This window comes from Apteryx mantelli, chromosome 4 (assembly GCF_036417845.1).
Source record: "Apteryx mantelli isolate bAptMan1 chromosome 4, bAptMan1.hap1, whole genome shotgun sequence".
NCBI classification, from domain to species: Eukaryota; Metazoa; Chordata; class Aves; order Apterygiformes; family Apterygidae; genus Apteryx; species Apteryx mantelli.
Window position 1 is genome coordinate 84,228,878 of NC_089981.1, and position 16,568 is coordinate 84,245,445.

The 16,568-nt window shown below is 61.1% G+C and overlaps 3 protein-coding genes and 1 pseudogene across 3 annotated transcripts; all 4 read right to left on the reverse strand.

The window, feature by feature from the left end:
• Positions 1–877: 877 nt before the first annotated feature.
• Positions 878–2,235, reverse strand: LOC136992014 (inositol 1,4,5-trisphosphate receptor-interacting protein-like 1; annotated as a pseudogene).
• Positions 2,236–4,873: 2,638 nt separating this feature from the next.
• LOC136992015 (inositol 1,4,5-trisphosphate receptor-interacting protein-like 1) lies at positions 4,874–6,358 on the reverse strand. The gene has a single exon (XM_067295694.1). The coding sequence runs from the start codon at positions 6,356–6,358 to the stop codon at positions 4,874–4,876; it is 1,485 nt and encodes a 494-aa protein (XP_067151795.1).
• Positions 6,359–8,996: 2,638 nt separating this feature from the next.
• On the reverse strand, positions 8,997–10,481 carry LOC136992016 (inositol 1,4,5-trisphosphate receptor-interacting protein-like 1). The gene has a single exon (XM_067295695.1). It carries the CDS (start codon positions 10,479–10,481, stop codon positions 8,997–8,999), a length of 1,485 nt encoding a protein of 494 aa, XP_067151796.1.
• A 2,638-nt stretch (positions 10,482–13,119) lies between these two features.
• Positions 13,120–16,356, reverse strand: LOC136992017 (inositol 1,4,5-trisphosphate receptor-interacting protein-like 1). Its single transcript, XM_067295696.1, has 2 exons — positions 16,267–16,356; positions 13,120–14,607 (listed from the first exon to the last, which is right to left on the reverse strand). Exons 1-2 carry the CDS (start codon positions 16,354–16,356, stop codon positions 13,120–13,122), a joined length of 1,578 nt encoding a protein of 525 aa, XP_067151797.1.
• Positions 16,357–16,568: the final 212 nt, after the last annotated feature.

A 16,568-nucleotide genomic window follows, 5' to 3' on the forward strand; every position in this document is an offset into this window, starting at 1 on the left:
GAGCACACTAAATGAGATATTCTGCAAAATACCTAATTTTTCTGCAGCTCAGCTAGATAGCATCCTGTGCCTGCATTCCCCTTATAATGTTGTGCAGACACTCACAGGTACATAATTTCTTAAAAATAGCTAATTCACTGGAAACTTTACATAAAGTAATGCTTCTGTGGGCAATCAAATCTCCTGAAAAGGATGCGCAGGATCCTGAAAAGGATATCCTGAAGTCACTTCATGTGTTAAGTTCCCATTCCCGCGGTGGTGGAGACCTGCACTCCCCAGGTCAGGGAAGGGTCTTTTTGCTCCACCTGCCTGCGGCTGCAGGCAGGCGACTTGCAGGAATGTAAAGAGTGCACATTTGCAAGAAGGCAGCATGGTCTTTCTATGCCTTGCTCCTCCTCTGATGTCCCGTGAGACAGACTAGCTGCCTTGGTGCTGGCCTTTGGGCTTGTAGATGTGAGTCTGCTCTTGGTGCCTTGGGGCACTGATGGGTGATGGCGTGTAATCCTGTGGCGGAATGGGGCCCGCGTGCCCCACACAGTGTCGCCCAGACACTCACAGGTGCCGTGCTCACAGCTAGAGTCCAAGCCATGGTCCTGCTTCCTGAGCAGCCAGCAGAGCCCAAAGAGCAGCACAAGGGCTTCAGCAAAGGACGCGAACTGCCACCTGTCCCATACAGTGAAGACCACATCATTCTTGGCAAGCCTGCTTGACTCTTGGATCATGCGCTCTGACTCTGGCTGAAGCTGAGCCCTCTCCTGCCTCAGCTGCTCCTCACGCTGCTGCATCTGCTGCTGCGTGGCCAGATCTCTCTGGTCACTGCTCAAAATATGCACCCAGTACAAAGCTTCAACTACACATGCAACATCTCCCACCCACCTTAACTATGGAAGAGGTTGAGCAGGCTGGCTGTTCGGAAGGCCACTGGCAGGGGGACCTCTCTGGGCAGCGCTGCAGGTACTGCAGGATGCCATCCACCCGCTCCAGGAGATGTCCTCTGTGCCAACGTGACAGAGGTATGACTGTGAGCAGGTGCATCAGCACTGTCTTCAAGCAGTAGGTGGAAAAGCCTGTGCCCTCCAGGAGACGGGCAAAGAGGTTCAGACATGTCAGGTGGCAACTGTCCTGGGGGGCCTGCCTGGCCACGAACCTGAAGAACAGCATCTCTGGAACAGCACAGCTCTCCAGCCACGTTGTGCTGCTGGGGAGGCCAGCCCTTGCCTGCTGGCTGGTCAGGAAAACTCTCGAGTCGCCTTGCTGCACGCCAAACAGTATCTCGATGGACAAGGACCTCCCGGAGACCTTTTCCAGACGGAGCTTGCAGGAGCGGGAAGAGGGCAGCACCGTCAGCCGGCAGCGGTGTGATGCAGGCAAAAGCAGCCAGGCGTTCATCGCTGTTAGCTGGAACCAGCAGGCAGTTTTCTCGACGTCCAGGTAGGAGTGGCTGCACAGGTATTGCAGGAGGCAGGGGCCCTCATTCCTGCCCAGCTCAGCCTCGGGGCGGTGCAGGAAGCACCGCACGTCGCCCAGCAGCTGCTGCCTCAAGCACACGCACTCCAGTTCCACGCGAACGCGGCCGTGCCTCGCCGGCAGCTCCCCACCAGCGCCCAGCTCCAGGTGAAAGCAGTGCCCAGTTGGTGGCTTCAGGGGCACGAGCAGGCTGTAGACGGTGTCCCAATGGGAGCTCCAGCCTTCGAAGGCGCTGCCCACCCCGATGCATTGTTCCAGCCGTAGCAGAGGAGTATTCAAGGTGATGAGATGGCAGGCATGGAGCAGGTCGCCCACCAGCGCCTCCACCACCTTGCACCTTTTGGCCAGGTGCAGCACTGGCACCTGCATTTGCTGCATGAGAAACCTTCCCACATCCCATTCATTGACGGGGGCTTCCTCTTCCTCCTCACTGCTGGAGGAGCTCTCGTCACTGCTGCTCTCTGACTCGTCGAAATCGACCTCGGTGGCCATCCAGAAGAGCTCAAAGAGCAACACGAGGGCTCCAGGCAAGGCCCCAAAGGGCCACACCTCCCACATGGCCAAGAGCATATTTTTCAGGAAAAGTCCGCTCTGCAGCTCCTGAGTCATCTTATCAAACTCCTGCTGCAGCCGAATCATCTCCTGCCTCAGCTGCTCTTCACGCTGCTGCATCCGCTGCTGCGTGGCCAGATCTATCTGGTCACCGACCTTCAGCGGGTGCGGAACAATGCCCAGCACAGCCAGGATGAGGACAATACCTCCAGCCATGGCCTAGAGGAGATGGGAGAGCAAGAGATGAGCCGGGCTGGGTGGGAGAGAGCTGGCGGACTGGGGGCAGGAGCCACAGGAGTGAAGGGGAAGGATGGGAGAAGGGGCAAGGGACCTTGGAGGCAGCAAGGACAGGGTTCGTGAGCGCTGCCTGAGCAGCAACGTGGTGGGGCCCAGGCTGCCAAGCCTGCCCTGAGGCCCAGCACTGTGGCCAGGCTTTGCCTTGGGAGGGGCAGGGGTGCCACAAGGGCAAGTGGCACTAGAGTGGGGACTCCGGAGGAGTGACTCCCTGTGCCCCCGGGGGAGCAGTGTCCTGCAGAGCTGTGGGCGCCCCTCACATGCCCAACACGTCTCTGGGCACCCGGGGGCGCTGGGAGCCCCAGACGCCTCTATCCCTGGCCCCCAAGGCGGCAACGCCCCCACCCAACGCGCTCCTGTGTGCGGCTCAGCCCTAGCTGCAGTGCTAGAAAGCCCCGGGAGGGAGCCAGCGTTTGTGCCCCAGCCCTCGTCCCGCCCAGCCTTGCCCCCCTGCCGCACTCACCCTGCAGAGGCTGCTGCAGCCTGGGCTGGCCCAGGCCGTAGTGCTGGGGGCCCAGCAGCGCTGCGGGGCCGACGCCTGCGGGTGCCCTTGTGACGGCGCCCTCCCTTTGTGACTTGTCGTCTGCGCTGTCACGGGGGCACAGCCCCTCTGCAGAGCCAGCCGGCCAGCCCTGGCCGTCATCCGCGTGAGGTAACGGCCCTAACGGCCGTCCCTGACGTAAGGGCCCTAACGGCCGTCCGCAGGGCGGCGGCGCTAACCGCTGTCCCTGAGGTAAGGGCCCTAACGGCCGCCCGCGAGGCAGCGGCCCTAACGGCCGTCCGCAGGGCGGCGGCGCTAACGGCTGTCTGTGAGGTAACAGCCCTAATGGCCGTCTGCGAGGTAACGACCCTAACAGTCGTCCGCAAGGCAGCGGCCCCAATGGAGGGAGCTGGCCGTAGGGAGGCAGCATTCGCCAACACAGAGGGTACAGGGTCTGTGTGAGCTCTGGCAGGGCTGCTTGGGGAAGATGGGGTCATCTGCTGCTGGTGCTGGGGCCCAGAGGCAGGCGTATGGGGCTGCCAGAGCAATGGCCCGCGGGTGGAACTGGAGGGGAGCATGGACACTGCTCAGGGATGTGTGCAAAGCGATGCCTCAGATGGTGCAGCAGCCTGCGGCACCTGAAGCCCATCTGTAGCATGACACGGGTGAGAGCTGTGCCCAAAGCAATGAGGTTCCAGCATGAAGGCCGATGCCGAGGTCATGGAGTGCTGCTCTGGGCGGCTCATCAGTGAGAGCAGATTGTGAAGGTGGCCGCTTCCCTGAAAAGCACGTTAGCAGTATAAGTGGGCAGCTTTGGCAGACATGCAGCAACTGATTGCACCTGTTGCTGCACCCTGTACTTGCACTCCTGGCTGGCATTGGCATCTTGCGCTGCCTTTGGGGGTGGCTGCGAGTGTCGTTGCTTATCCCCTGCATAGGGCCTGTGCCGAGAGTGATGGCTAGCACAAGCTGGGCCCTACCAGGCCCACTATGGAAAGAGGCAAGAGTAGGTGTCATAAGAGCACGGCCCTGTGAGAGTCCCTAAACTCCACAGACCCTGGCTGATGGACATAGGGCAGCTGCAGTAAGAGTCCTGTTAGCTCACTAGCAAGCCAAGGGCACACGTGGTGGGATGCAGCATTACTCTGGGCCTTTTGTAGGGAAGGAAGCTTTGCAGTGGGAAGGTCAGGCTGCAGCCTGCAAACCCCTGCGATGGGAGACGCAGAGAGACTAGATGGTCTCCCTTTGAATGTAATCTTTCAAAGACCCGTCAGCTGGGAGAGGGTTGCAATGGCTTCGCCTGTCTTGGACAGACTGGCCGCGTTCTGCCCCTTCTGACTGCATGTGGAACAAGAGCCCAGGCTTCTGCAGCACTGGGGCAGACGCAGCTCTTTTGATATCATGATTATCAAACAGCTTGTGAGTCTTCCCCAACACACAAGGGCTGTATTTCTGCCAGAGGTATCCCAACTACAAATAAGCATGCAGCTGTTGTGTCACACATGTGCAGTCAGGCCAGCACTTCACCGACACGTGGCCTGCGGTGCGGGTGTGCGTGCTTTGAGTGCAGCACATCTGCAAAGGCTTAATCTTGCTGGCCATGCTAGCGCTGGCAGGGGTGCCCTAGCGCTGCCTGTTGAGCATGTGCAGCGTACATCTGATGCACCTCGGGAATGTCATCTGTGCGGCGCGCTTGCTGCTGTGAACTCGCTGTCTGGGACTGGGGCAAACAGGGCAGCCCGGTGTGTGCTAGTGTTTGTGAGTTCCGATCATCTCCCAGACTTGAGGAAATCTTGTGGGCATGTATCCCCGTGACGGGATGGGGCCCCATTCCCCACACAGTGTTGCCCTGACACTCACAGACAGAGTGCTCGTTAAAAGAGGCTAGTCTATTGGAATCTGTGCGTAGGCTAATGCTCCCGTGGGGAATGGGATGTCTCGAAAAGGCTGGGCAGTGGCTGTCCAGGTGATCACAGGGCCTCTGTCGCATGCCTCCTTGCAAGGGCGTCTTCAGCGGGATCGGGTGACATTGCTCAAACTGTGCTTTTGCTGAATTTCCGGAACCCTCTTCCAGCATGATTATAACAGGCTCCTGAGACGAACTTGCAGCCGCCTGAAGTCACGCAGTGCCTGAGCGTGGGCGTCCGGCTCCTGCGCCAGGCGCTGGAAGAGGTTGAGCGGGCTGGCCGTTTGGAAGGCCACTGGCAGAGGGACCTCTCTGGGCACCCTCTCGTTGCCTAGGAGGAAGTGGTGCAGCTGTTTGTCCTCCAGGCAGCGCTGCAGGTACTGCAGGATGCCATCCACCCGCTCCAGGAGATGTCCTCTGTGCCAACGTGACAGAGGTATGACTGTGAGCAGGTGCATCAGCACTGTCTTCAAGCAGTAGGTGGAAAAGCCTGTGCCCTCCAGGAGACGGGCAAAGAGGTTCAGACATGTCAGGTGGCAACTGTCCTGGGGGGCCTGCCTGGCCACGAACCTGAAGAACAGCATCTCTGGAACAGCACAGCTCTCCAGCCACGTTGTGCTGCTGGGGAGGCCAGCCCTTGCCTGCTGGCTGGTCAGGAAAACTCTCGAGTCGCCTTGCTGCACGCCAAACAGTATCTCGATGGACAAGGACCTCCCGGAGACCTTTTCCAGACGGAGCTTGCAGGAGCGGGAAGAGGGCAGCACCGTCAGCCGGCAGCGGTGTGATGCAGGCAAAAGCAGCCAGGCGTTCATCGCTGTTAGCTGGAACCAGCGGGCAGTTTTCTCGACGTCCAGGTAGGAGTGGCTGCACAGGTATTGCAGGAGGCAGGGGCCCTGATTCCTGCCCAGCTCAGCCTCGGGGCGGTGCAGGAAGCACCGCACGTCGCCCAGCAGCTGCTGCCTCAAGCACACGCACTCCAGTTCCACGCGAACGCGGCCGTGCCTCGCCGGCAGCTCCCCACCAGCGCCCAGCTCCAGGTGAAAGCAGTGCCCAGTTGGTGGCTTCAGGGGCACGAGCAGGCTGTAGACGGTGTCCCAATGGGAGCTCCAGCCTTCGAAGGCGCTGCCCACCCCGATGCATTGTTCCAGCCGTAGCAGAGGAGTATTCAAGGTGATGAGATGGCAGGCATGGAGCAGGTCGCCCACCAGCGCCTCCACCACCTTGCACCTTTTGGCCAGGTGCAGCACTGGCACCTGCATTTGCTGCATGAGAAACCTTCCCACATCCCATTCATTGACGGGGGCTTCCTCTTCCTCCTCACTGCTGGAGGAGCTCTCGTCACTGCTGCTCTCTGACTCGTCGGAATCGACCTCGGTGGCCATCCAGAAGAGCTCAAAGAGCAACACGAGGGCTCCAGGCAAGGCCCCAAAGGGCCACACCTCCCACATGGCCAAGAGCATATTTTTCAGGAAAAGTCCGCTCTGCAGCTCCTGAGTCATCTTATCAAACTCCTGCTGCAGCCGAATCATCTCCTGCCTCAGCTGCTCTTCACGCTGCTGCATCCGCTGCTGCGTGGCCAGATCTATCTGGTCACCGACCTTCAGCGGGTGCGGAACAATGCCCAGCACAGCCAGGATGAGGACAATACCTCCAGCCATGGCCTAGAGGAGATGGGAGAGCAAGAGATGAGCCGGGCTGGGTGGGAGAGAGCTGGCGGACTGGGGGCAGGAGCCACAGGAGTGAAGGGGAAGGATGGGAGAAGGGGCAAGGGACCTTGGAGGCAGCAAGGACAGGGTTCGTGAGCGCTGCCTGAGCAGCAACGTGGTGGGGCCCAGGCTGCCAAGCCTGCCCTGAGGCCCAGCACTGTGGCCAGGCTTTGCCTTGGGAGGGGCAGGGGTGCCACAAGGGCAAGTGGCACTAGAGTGGGGACTCCGGAGGAGTGACTCCCTGTGCCCCCGGGGGAGCAGTGTCCTGCAGAGCTGTGGGCGCCCCTCACATGCCCAACACGTCTCTGGGCACCCGGGGGCGCTGGGAGCCCCAGACGCCTCTATCCCTGGCCCCCAAGGCGGCAACGCCCCCACCCAACGCGCTCCTGTGTGCGGCTCAGCCCTAGCTGCAGTGCTAGAAAGCCCCGGGAGGGAGCCAGCGTTTGTGCCCCAGCCCTCGTCCCGCCCAGCCTTGCCCCCCTGCCGCACTCACCCTGCAGAGGCTGCTGCAGCCTGGGCTGGCCCAGGCCGTAGTGCTGGGGGCCCAGCAGCGCTGCGGGGCCGACGCCTGCGGGTGCCCTTGTGACGGCGCCCTCCCTTTGTGACTTGTCGTCTGCGCTGTCACGGGGGCACAGCCCCTCTGCAGAGCCAGCCGGCCAGCCCTGGCCGTCATCCGCGTGAGGTAACGGCCCTAACGGCCGTCCCTGACGTAAGGGCCCTAACGGCCGTCCGCAGGGCGGCGGCGCTAACCGCTGTCCCTGAGGTAAGGGCCCTAACGGCCGCCCGCGAGGCAGCGGCCCTAACGGCCGTCCGCAGGGCGGCGGCGCTAACGGCTGTCTGTGAGGTAACAGCCCTAATGGCCGTCTGCGAGGTAACGACCCTAACAGTCGTCCGCAAGGCAGCGGCCCCAATGGAGGGAGCTGGCCGTAGGGAGGCAGCATTCGCCAACACAGAGGGTACAGGGTCTGTGTGAGCTCTGGCAGGGCTGCTTGGGGAAGATGGGGTCATCTGCTGCTGGTGCTGGGGCCCAGAGGCAGGCGTATGGGGCTGCCAGAGCAATGGCCCGCGGGTGGAACTGGAGGGGAGCATGGACACTGCTCAGGGATGTGTGCAAAGCGATGCCTCAGATGGTGCAGCAGCCTGCGGCACCTGAAGCCCATCTGTAGCATGACACGGGTGAGAGCTGTGCCCAAAGCAATGAGGTTCCAGCATGAAGGCCGATGCCGAGGTCATGGAGTGCTGCTCTGGGCGGCTCATCAGTGAGAGCAGATTGTGAAGGTGGCCGCTTCCCTGAAAAGCACGTTAGCAGTATAAGTGGGCAGCTTTGGCAGACATGCAGCAACTGATTGCACCTGTTGCTGCACCCTGTACTTGCACTCCTGGCTGGCATTGGCATCTTGCGCTGCCTTTGGGGGTGGCTGCGAGTGTCGTTGCTTATCCCCTGCATAGGGCCTGTGCCGAGAGTGATGGCTAGCACAAGCTGGGCCCTACCAGGCCCACTATGGAAAGAGGCAAGAGTAGGTGTCATAAGAGCACGGCCCTGTGAGAGTCCCTAAACTCCACAGACCCTGGCTGATGGACATAGGGCAGCTGCAGTAAGAGTCCTGTTAGCTCACTAGCAAGCCAAGGGCACACGTGGTGGGATGCAGCATTACTCTGGGCCTTTTGTAGGGAAGGAAGCTTTGCAGTGGGAAGGTCAGGCTGCAGCCTGCAAACCCCTGCGATGGGAGACGCAGAGAGACTAGATGGTCTCCCTTTGAATGTAATCTTTCAAAGACCCGTCAGCTGGGAGAGGGTTGCAATGGCTTCGCCTGTCTTGGACAGACTGGCCGCGTTCTGCCCCTTCTGACTGCATGTGGAACAAGAGCCCAGGCTTCTGCAGCACTGGGGCAGACGCAGCTCTTTTGATATCATGATTATCAAACAGCTTGTGAGTCTTCCCCAACACACAAGGGCTGTATTTCTGCCAGAGGTATCCCAACTACAAATAAGCATGCAGCTGTTGTGTCACACATGTGCAGTCAGGCCAGCACTTCACCGACACGTGGCCTGCGGTGCGGGTGTGCGTGCTTTGAGTGCAGCACATCTGCAAAGGCTTAATCTTGCTGGCCATGCTAGCGCTGGCAGGGGTGCCCTAGCGCTGCCTGTTGAGCATGTGCAGCGTACATCTGATGCACCTCGGGAATGTCATCTGTGCGGCGCGCTTGCTGCTGTGAACTCGCTGTCTGGGACTGGGGCAAACAGGGCAGCCCGGTGTGTGCTAGTGTTTGTGAGTTCCGATCATCTCCCAGACTTGAGGAAATCTTGTGGGCATGTATCCCCGTGACGGGATGGGGCCCCATTCCCCACACAGTGTTGCCCTGACACTCACAGACAGAGTGCTCGTTAAAAGAGGCTAGTCTATTGGAATCTGTGCGTAGGCTAATGCTCCCGTGGGGAATGGGATGTCTCGAAAAGGCTGGGCAGTGGCTGTCCAGGTGATCACAGGGCCTCTGTCGCATGCCTCCTTGCAAGGGCGTCTTCAGCGGGATCGGGTGACATTGCTCAAACTGTGCTTTTGCTGAATTTCCGGAACCCTCTTCCAGCATGATTATAACAGGCTCCTGAGACGAACTTGCAGCCGCCTGAAGTCACGCAGTGCCTGAGCGTGGGCGTCCGGCTCCTGCGCCAGGCGCTGGAAGAGGTTGAGCGGGCTGGCCGTTTGGAAGGCCACTGGCAGAGGGACCTCTCTGGGCACCCTCTCGTTGCCTAGGAGGAAGTGGTGCAGCTGTTTGTCCTCCAGGCAGCGCTGCAGGTACTGCAGGATGCCATCCACCCGCTCCAGGAGATGTCCTCTGTGCCAACGTGACAGAGGTATGACTGTGAGCAGGTGCATCAGCACTGTCTTCAAGCAGTAGGTGGAAAAGCCTGTGCCCTCCAGGAGACGGGCAAAGAGGTTCAGACATGTCAGGTGGCAACTGTCCTGGGGGGCCTGCCTGGCCACGAACCTGAAGAACAGCATCTCTGGAACAGCACAGCTCTCCAGCCACGTTGTGCTGCTGGGGAGGCCAGCCCTTGCCTGCTGGCTGGTCAGGAAAACTCTCGAGTCGCCTTGCTGCACGCCAAACAGTATCTCGATGGACAAGGACCTCCCGGAGACCTTTTCCAGACGGAGCTTGCAGGAGCGGGAAGAGGGCAGCACCGTCAGCCGGCAGCGGTGTGATGCAGGCAAAAGCAGCCAGGCGTTCATCGCTGTTAGCTGGAACCAGCAGGCAGTTTTCTCGACGTCCAGGTAGGAGTGGCTGCACAGGTATTGCAGGAGGCAGGGGCCCTCATTCCTGCCCAGCTCAGCCTCGGGGCGGTGCAGGAAGCACCGCACGTCGCCCAGCAGCTGCTGCCTCAAGCACACGCACTCCAGTTCCACGCGAACGCGGCCGTGCCTCGCCGGCAGCTCCCCACCAGCGCCCAGCTCCAGGTGAAAGCAGTGCCCAGTTGGTGGCTTCAGGGGCACGAGCAGGCTGTAGACGGTGTCCCAATGGGAGCTCCAGCCTTCGAAGGCGCTGCCCACCCCGATGCATTGTTCCAGCCGTAGCAGAGGAGTATTCAAGGTGATGAGATGGCAGGCATGGAGCAGGTCGCCCACCAGCGCCTCCACCACCTTGCACCTTTTGGCCAGGTGCAGCACTGGCACCTGCATTTGCTGCATGAGAAACCTTCCCACATCCCATTCATTGACGGGGGCTTCCTCTTCCTCCTCACTGCTGGAGGAGCTCTCGTCACTGCTGCTCTCTGACTCGTCGGAATCGACCTCGGTGGCCATCCAGAAGAGCTCAAAGAGCAACACGAGGGCTCCAGGCAAGGCCCCAAAGGGCCACACCTCCCACATGGCCAAGAGCATATTTTTCAGGAAAAGTCCGCTCTGCAGCTCCTGAGTCATCTTATCAAACTCCTGCTGCAGCCGAATCATCTCCTGCCTCAGCTGCTCTTCACGCTGCTGCATCCGCTGCTGCGTGGCCAGATCTATCTGGTCACCGACCTTCAGCGGGTGCGGAACAATGCCCAGCACAGCCAGGATGAGGACAATACCTCCAGCCATGGCCTAGAGGAGATGGGAGAGCAAGAGATGAGCCGGGCTGGGTGGGAGAGAGCTGGCGGACTGGGGGCAGGAGCCACAGGAGTGAAGGGGAAGGATGGGAGAAGGGGCAAGGGACCTTGGAGGCAGCAAGGACAGGGTTCGTGAGCGCTGCCTGAGCAGCAACGTGGTGGGGCCCAGGCTGCCAAGCCTGCCCTGAGGCCCAGCACTGTGGCCAGGCTTTGCCTTGGGAGGGGCAGGGGTGCCACAAGGGCAAGTGGCACTAGAGTGGGGACTCCGGAGGAGTGACTCCCTGTGCCCCCGGGGGAGCAGTGTCCTGCAGAGCTGTGGGCGCCCCTCACATGCCCAACACGTCTCTGGGCACCCGGGGGCGCTGGGAGCCCCAGACGCCTCTATCCCTGGCCCCCAAGGCGGCAACGCCCCCACCCAACGCGCTCCTGTGTGCGGCTCAGCCCTAGCTGCAGTGCTAGAAAGCCCCGGGAGGGAGCCAGCGTTTGTGCCCCAGCCCTCGTCCCGCCCAGCCTTGCCCCCCTGCCGCACTCACCCTGCAGAGGCTGCTGCAGCCTGGGCTGGCCCAGGCCGTAGTGCTGGGGGCCCAGCAGCGCTGCGGGGCCGACGCCTGCGGGTGCCCTTGTGACGGCGCCCTCCCTTTGTGACTTGTCGTCTGCGCTGTCACGGGGGCACAGCCCCTCTGCAGAGCCAGCCGGCCAGCCCTGGCCGTCATCCGCGTGAGGTAACGGCCCTAACGGCCGTCCCTGACGTAAGGGCCCTAACGGCCGTCCGCAGGGCGGCGGCGCTAACCGCTGTCCCTGAGGTAAGGGCCCTAACGGCCGCCCGCGAGGCAGCGGCCCTAACGGCCGTCCGCAGGGCGGCGGCGCTAACGGCTGTCTGTGAGGTAACAGCCCTAATGGCCGTCTGCGAGGTAACGACCCTAACAGTCGTCCGCAAGGCAGCGGCCCCAATGGAGGGAGCTGGCCGTAGGGAGGCAGCATTCGCCAACACAGAGGGTACAGGGTCTGTGTGAGCTCTGGCAGGGCTGCTTGGGGAAGATGGGGTCATCTGCTGCTGGTGCTGGGGCCCAGAGGCAGGCGTATGGGGCTGCCAGAGCAATGGCCCGCGGGTGGAACTGGAGGGGAGCATGGACACTGCGCAGGGATGTGTGCAAAGCGATGCCTCAGATGGTGCAGCAGCCTGCGGCACCTGAAGCCCATCTGTAGCATGACACGGGTGAGAGCTGTGCCCAAAGCAATGAGGTTCCAGCATGAAGGCCGATGCCGAGGTCATGGAGTGCTGCTCTGGGCGGCTCATCAGTGAGAGCAGATTGTGAAGGTGGCCGCTTCCCTGAAAAGCACGTTAGCAGTATAAGTGGGCAGCTTTGGCAGACATGCAGCAACTGATTGCACCTGTTGCTGCACCCTGTACTTGCACTCCTGGCTGGCATTGGCATCTTGCGCTGCCTTTGGGGGTGGCTGCGAGTGTCGTTGCTTATCCCCTGCATAGGGCCTGTGCCGAGAGTGATGGCTAGCACAAGCTGGGTCCTACCAGGCCCACTATGGAAAGAGGCAAGAGTAGGTGTCATAAGAGCACGGCCCTGTGAGAGTCCCTAAACTCCACAGACCCTGGCTGATGGACATAGGGCAGCTGCAGTAAGAGTCCTGTTAGCTCACTAGCAAGCCAAGGGCACACGTGGTGGGATGCAGCATTACTCTGGGCCTTTTGTAGGGAAGGAAGCTTTGCAGTGGGAAGGTCAGGCTGCAGCCTGCAAACCCCTGCGATGGGAGACGCAGAGAGACTAGATGGTCTCCCTTTGAATGTAATCTTTCAAAGACCCGTCAGCTGGGAGAGGGTTGCAATGGCTTCGCCTGTCTTGGACAGACTGGCCGCGTTCTGCCCCTTCTGACTGCATGTGGAACAAGAGCCCAGGCTTCTGCAGCACTGGGGCAGACGCAGCTCTTTTGATATCATGATTATCAAACAGCTTGTGAGTCTTCCCCAACACACAAGGGCTGTATTTCTGCCAGAGGTATCCCAACTACAAATAAGCATGCAGCTGTTGTGTCACACATGTGCAGTCAGGCCAGCACTTCACCGACACGTGGCCTGCGGTGCGGGTGTGCGTGCTTTGAGTGCAGCACATCTGCAAAGGCTTAATCTTGCTGGCCATGCTAGCGCTGGCAGGGGTGCCCTAGCGCTGCCTGTTGAGCATGTGCAGCGTACATCTGATGCACCTCGGGAATGTCATCTGTGCGGCGCGCTTGCTGCTGTGAACTCGCTGTCTGGGACTGGGGCAAACAGGGCAGCCCGGTGTGTGCTAGTGTTTGTGAGTTCCGATCATCTCCCAGACTTGAGGAAATCTTGTGGGCATGTATCCCCGTGACGGGATGGGGCCCCATTCCCCACACAGTGTTGCCCTGACACTCACAGACAGAGTGCTCGTTAAAAGAGGCTAGTCTATTGGAATCTGTGCGTAGGCTAATGCTCCCGTGGGGAATGGGATGTCTCGAAAAGGCTGGGCAGTGGCTGTCCAGGTGATCACAGGGCCTCTGTCGCATGCCTCCTTGCAAGGGCGTCTTCAGCGGGATCGGGTGACATTGCTCAAACTGTGCTTTTGCTGAATTTCCGGAACCCTCTTCCAGCATGATTATAACAGGCTCCTGAGACGAACTTGCAGCCGCCTGAAGTCACGCAGTGCCTGAGCGTGGGCGTCCGGCTCCTGCGCCAGGCGCTGGAAGAGGTTGAGCGGGCTGGCCGTTTGGAAGGCCACTGGCAGAGGGACCTCTCTGGGCACCCTCTCGTTGCCTAGGAGGAAGTGGTGCAGCTGTTTGTCCTCCAGGCAGCGCTGCAGGTACTGCAGGATGCCATCCACCCGCTCCAGGAGATGTCCTCTGTGCCAACGTGACAGAGGTATGACTGTGAGCAGGTGCATCAGCACTGTCTTCAAGCAGTAGGTGGAAAAGCCTGTGCCCTCCAGGAGACGGGCAAAGAGGTTCAGACATGTCAGGTGGCAACTGTCCTGGGGGGCCTGCCTGGCCACGAACCTGAAGAACAGCATCTCTGGAACAGCACAGCTCTCCAGCCACGTTGTGCTGCTGGGGAGGCCAGCCCTTGCCTGCTGGCTGGTCAGGAAAACTCTCGAGTCGCCTTGCTGCACGCCAAACAGTATCTCGATGGACAAGGACCTCCCGGAGACCTTTTCCAGACGGAGCTTGCAGGAGCGGGAAGAGGGCAGCACCGTCAGCCGGCAGCGGTGTGATGCAGGCAAAAGCAGCCAGGCGTTCATCGCTGTTAGCTGGAACCAGCGGGCAGTTTTCTCGACGTCCAGGTAGGAGTGGCTGCACAGGTATTGCAGGAGGCAGGGGCCCTGATTCCTGCCCAGCTCAGCCTCGGGGCGGTGCAGGAAGCACCGCACGTCGCCCAGCAGCTGCTGCCTCAAGCACACGCACTCCAGTTCCACGCGAACGCGGCCGTGCCTCGCCGGCAGCTCCCCACCAGCGCCCAGCTCCAGGTGAAAGCAGTGCCCAGTTGGTGGCTTCAGGGGCACGAGCAGGCTGTAGACGGTGTCCCAATGGGAGCTCCAGCCTTCGAAGGCGCTGCCCACCCCGATGCATTGTTCCAGCCGTAGCAGAGGAGTATTCAAGGTGATGAGATGGCAGGCATGGAGCAGGTCGCCCACCAGCGCCTCCACCACCTTGCACCTTTTGGCCAGGTGCAGCACTGGCACCTGCATTTGCTGCATGAGAAACCTTCCCACATCCCATTCATTGACGGGGGCTTCCTCTTCCTCCTCACTGCTGGAGGAGCTCTCGTCACTGCTGCTCTCTGACTCGTCGGAATCGACCTCGGTGGCCATCCAGAAGAGCTCAAAGAGCAACACGAGGGCTCCAGGCAAGGCCCCAAAGGGCCACACCTCCCACATGGCCAAGAGCATATTTTTCAGGAAAAGTCCGCTCTGCAGCTCCTGAGTCATCTTATCAAACTCCTGCTGCAGCCGAATCATCTCCTGCCTCAGCTGCTCTTCACGCTGCTGCATCCGCTGCTGCGTGGCCAGATCTATCTGGTCACCGACCTTCAGCGGGTGCGGAACAATGCCCAGCACAGCCAGGATGAGGACAATACCTCCAGCCATGGCCTAGAGGAGATGGGAGAGCAAGAGATGAGCCGGGCTGGGTGGGAGAGAGCTGGCGGACTGGGGGCAGGAGCCACAGGAGTGAAGGGGAAGGATGGGAGAAGGGGCAAGGGACCTTGGAGGCAGCAAGGACAGGGTTCGTGAGCGCTGCCTGAGCAGCAACGTGGTGGGGCCCAGGCTGCCAAGCCTGCCCTGAGGCCCAGCACTGTGGCCAGGCTTTGCCTTGGGAGGGGCAGGGGTGCCACAAGGGCAAGTGGCACTAGAGTGGGGACTCCGGAGGAGTGACTCCCTGTGCCCCCGGGGGAGCAGTGTCCTGCAGAGCTGTGGGCGCCCCTCACATGCCCAACACGTCTCTGGGCACCCGGGGGCGCTGGGAGCCCCAGACGCCTCTATCCCTGGCCCCCAAGGCGGCAACGCCCCCACCCAACGCGCTCCTGTGTGCGGCTCAGCCCTAGCTGCAGTGCTAGAAAGCCCCGGGAGGGAGCCAGCGTTTGTGCCCCAGCCCTCGTCCCGCCCAGCCTTGCCCCCCTGCCGCACTCACCCTGCAGAGGCTGCTGCAGCCTGGGCTGGCCCAGGCCGTAGTGCTGGGGGCCCAGCAGCGCTGCGGGGCCGACGCCTGCGGGTGCCCTTGTGACGGCGCCCTCCCTTTGTGACTTGTCGTCTGCGCTGTCACGGGGGCACAGCCCCTCTGCAGAGCCAGCCGGCCAGCCCTGGCCGTCATCCCCACCCCGCCTCAGCATGGGGTCCCGCATGGGCAGCCAGAGCTGAGGCCCCGGCACCCACCACCTGTGAGCCCATGCGGCAGCAGCACAGTGCACCTGTGGCCTCCCCTCATCAAGTGGGCAGAAGCACCCCCAAAAAAGCCCTTAACCCTTATGAGAACAAAGAAGAGGGTCTGTGGAAGGAGTTCCTCGACTTCCAAAGAGACGTTCAATATTTTCCGAGACAGGCGGATGGGCTCCAGCTCTTGTCATCAAACAACGAGGAGCCTTTGGGAAGGGACAAACTAGAGGAAGTCCTGTCCTCCTTCCCATGAGGGGTTTGTTCATTCTGAACCTTGCAAACCTCCTCCTTCCTTCTTCTCCTCTTGGAGTTCTTCTGCTGAGGCAGGTCTTAGCCCTGCAAGCCCTGAGAACCAAGCCTAACAACAAGGGTGTCCCCAGTGAGAGCAGCAGCTCTCCCATGACTCCTGTCTCGGGGCGACCACTTGCCCCCTCAAGTGCAGGCACGGGGGCTGGAGAGGCCACTCTATGGCCCGCCACTCTGGCACGCTGTTGCCTGTGGGGCAGCTGCTCCGCGGTTGCCAGAGCATGTCCGCTGGCCTAACCTGGGGCTGAAGGGACCTTGGTGAAGCGAAGGGGCCTCTTACCACGCACGCTCATAGGACCACACTCCCGGCACTCCCCAGGCCCAGGCATCTCCCTGTGGGGTGCTGGTGGCCAGAGGATGGAGAGAGCGGGAGACTCCCCTCTGCCTGGGGGGGATACCTCCTCTCCCTTCTCTCCCTCTCAGGGGCCGTACCTGGGTCGGCCGCGGGCTAGAGCTCGTTGGTCACTTCCCCCTAATTGCCCTAGAGCTCTCCAGGGCCCAGAGAGCGCCCTGTGATGACGCTGTCCAGAAAGATTTGCCGCTGCAGACAACCACGCCACATGGGGGCTTTACCTCTACAAAGAGCGATCGCTTCAGCTTGCTGCGAGATGCAGGCAATGCATGTTTGGGGGCGCAGCACTTGCCGCAGACCTTGCTGGCCATGCTAGCGCTGGCAGGGGTGCCCTAGCGCTGCCTGTTGAGCATGTGCAGCGTACATCTGATGCACCTCGGGAATGTCATCTGTGCGGCGCGCTTGCTGCTGTGAACTCGCTGTCTGGGACTGGGGCAAACAGGGCAGCCCGGTGTGTGCTAGTGTTTGTGAGTTCCGATCATCTCCCAGACTTGAGGAAATCTTGTGGGCATGTATCCCCGTG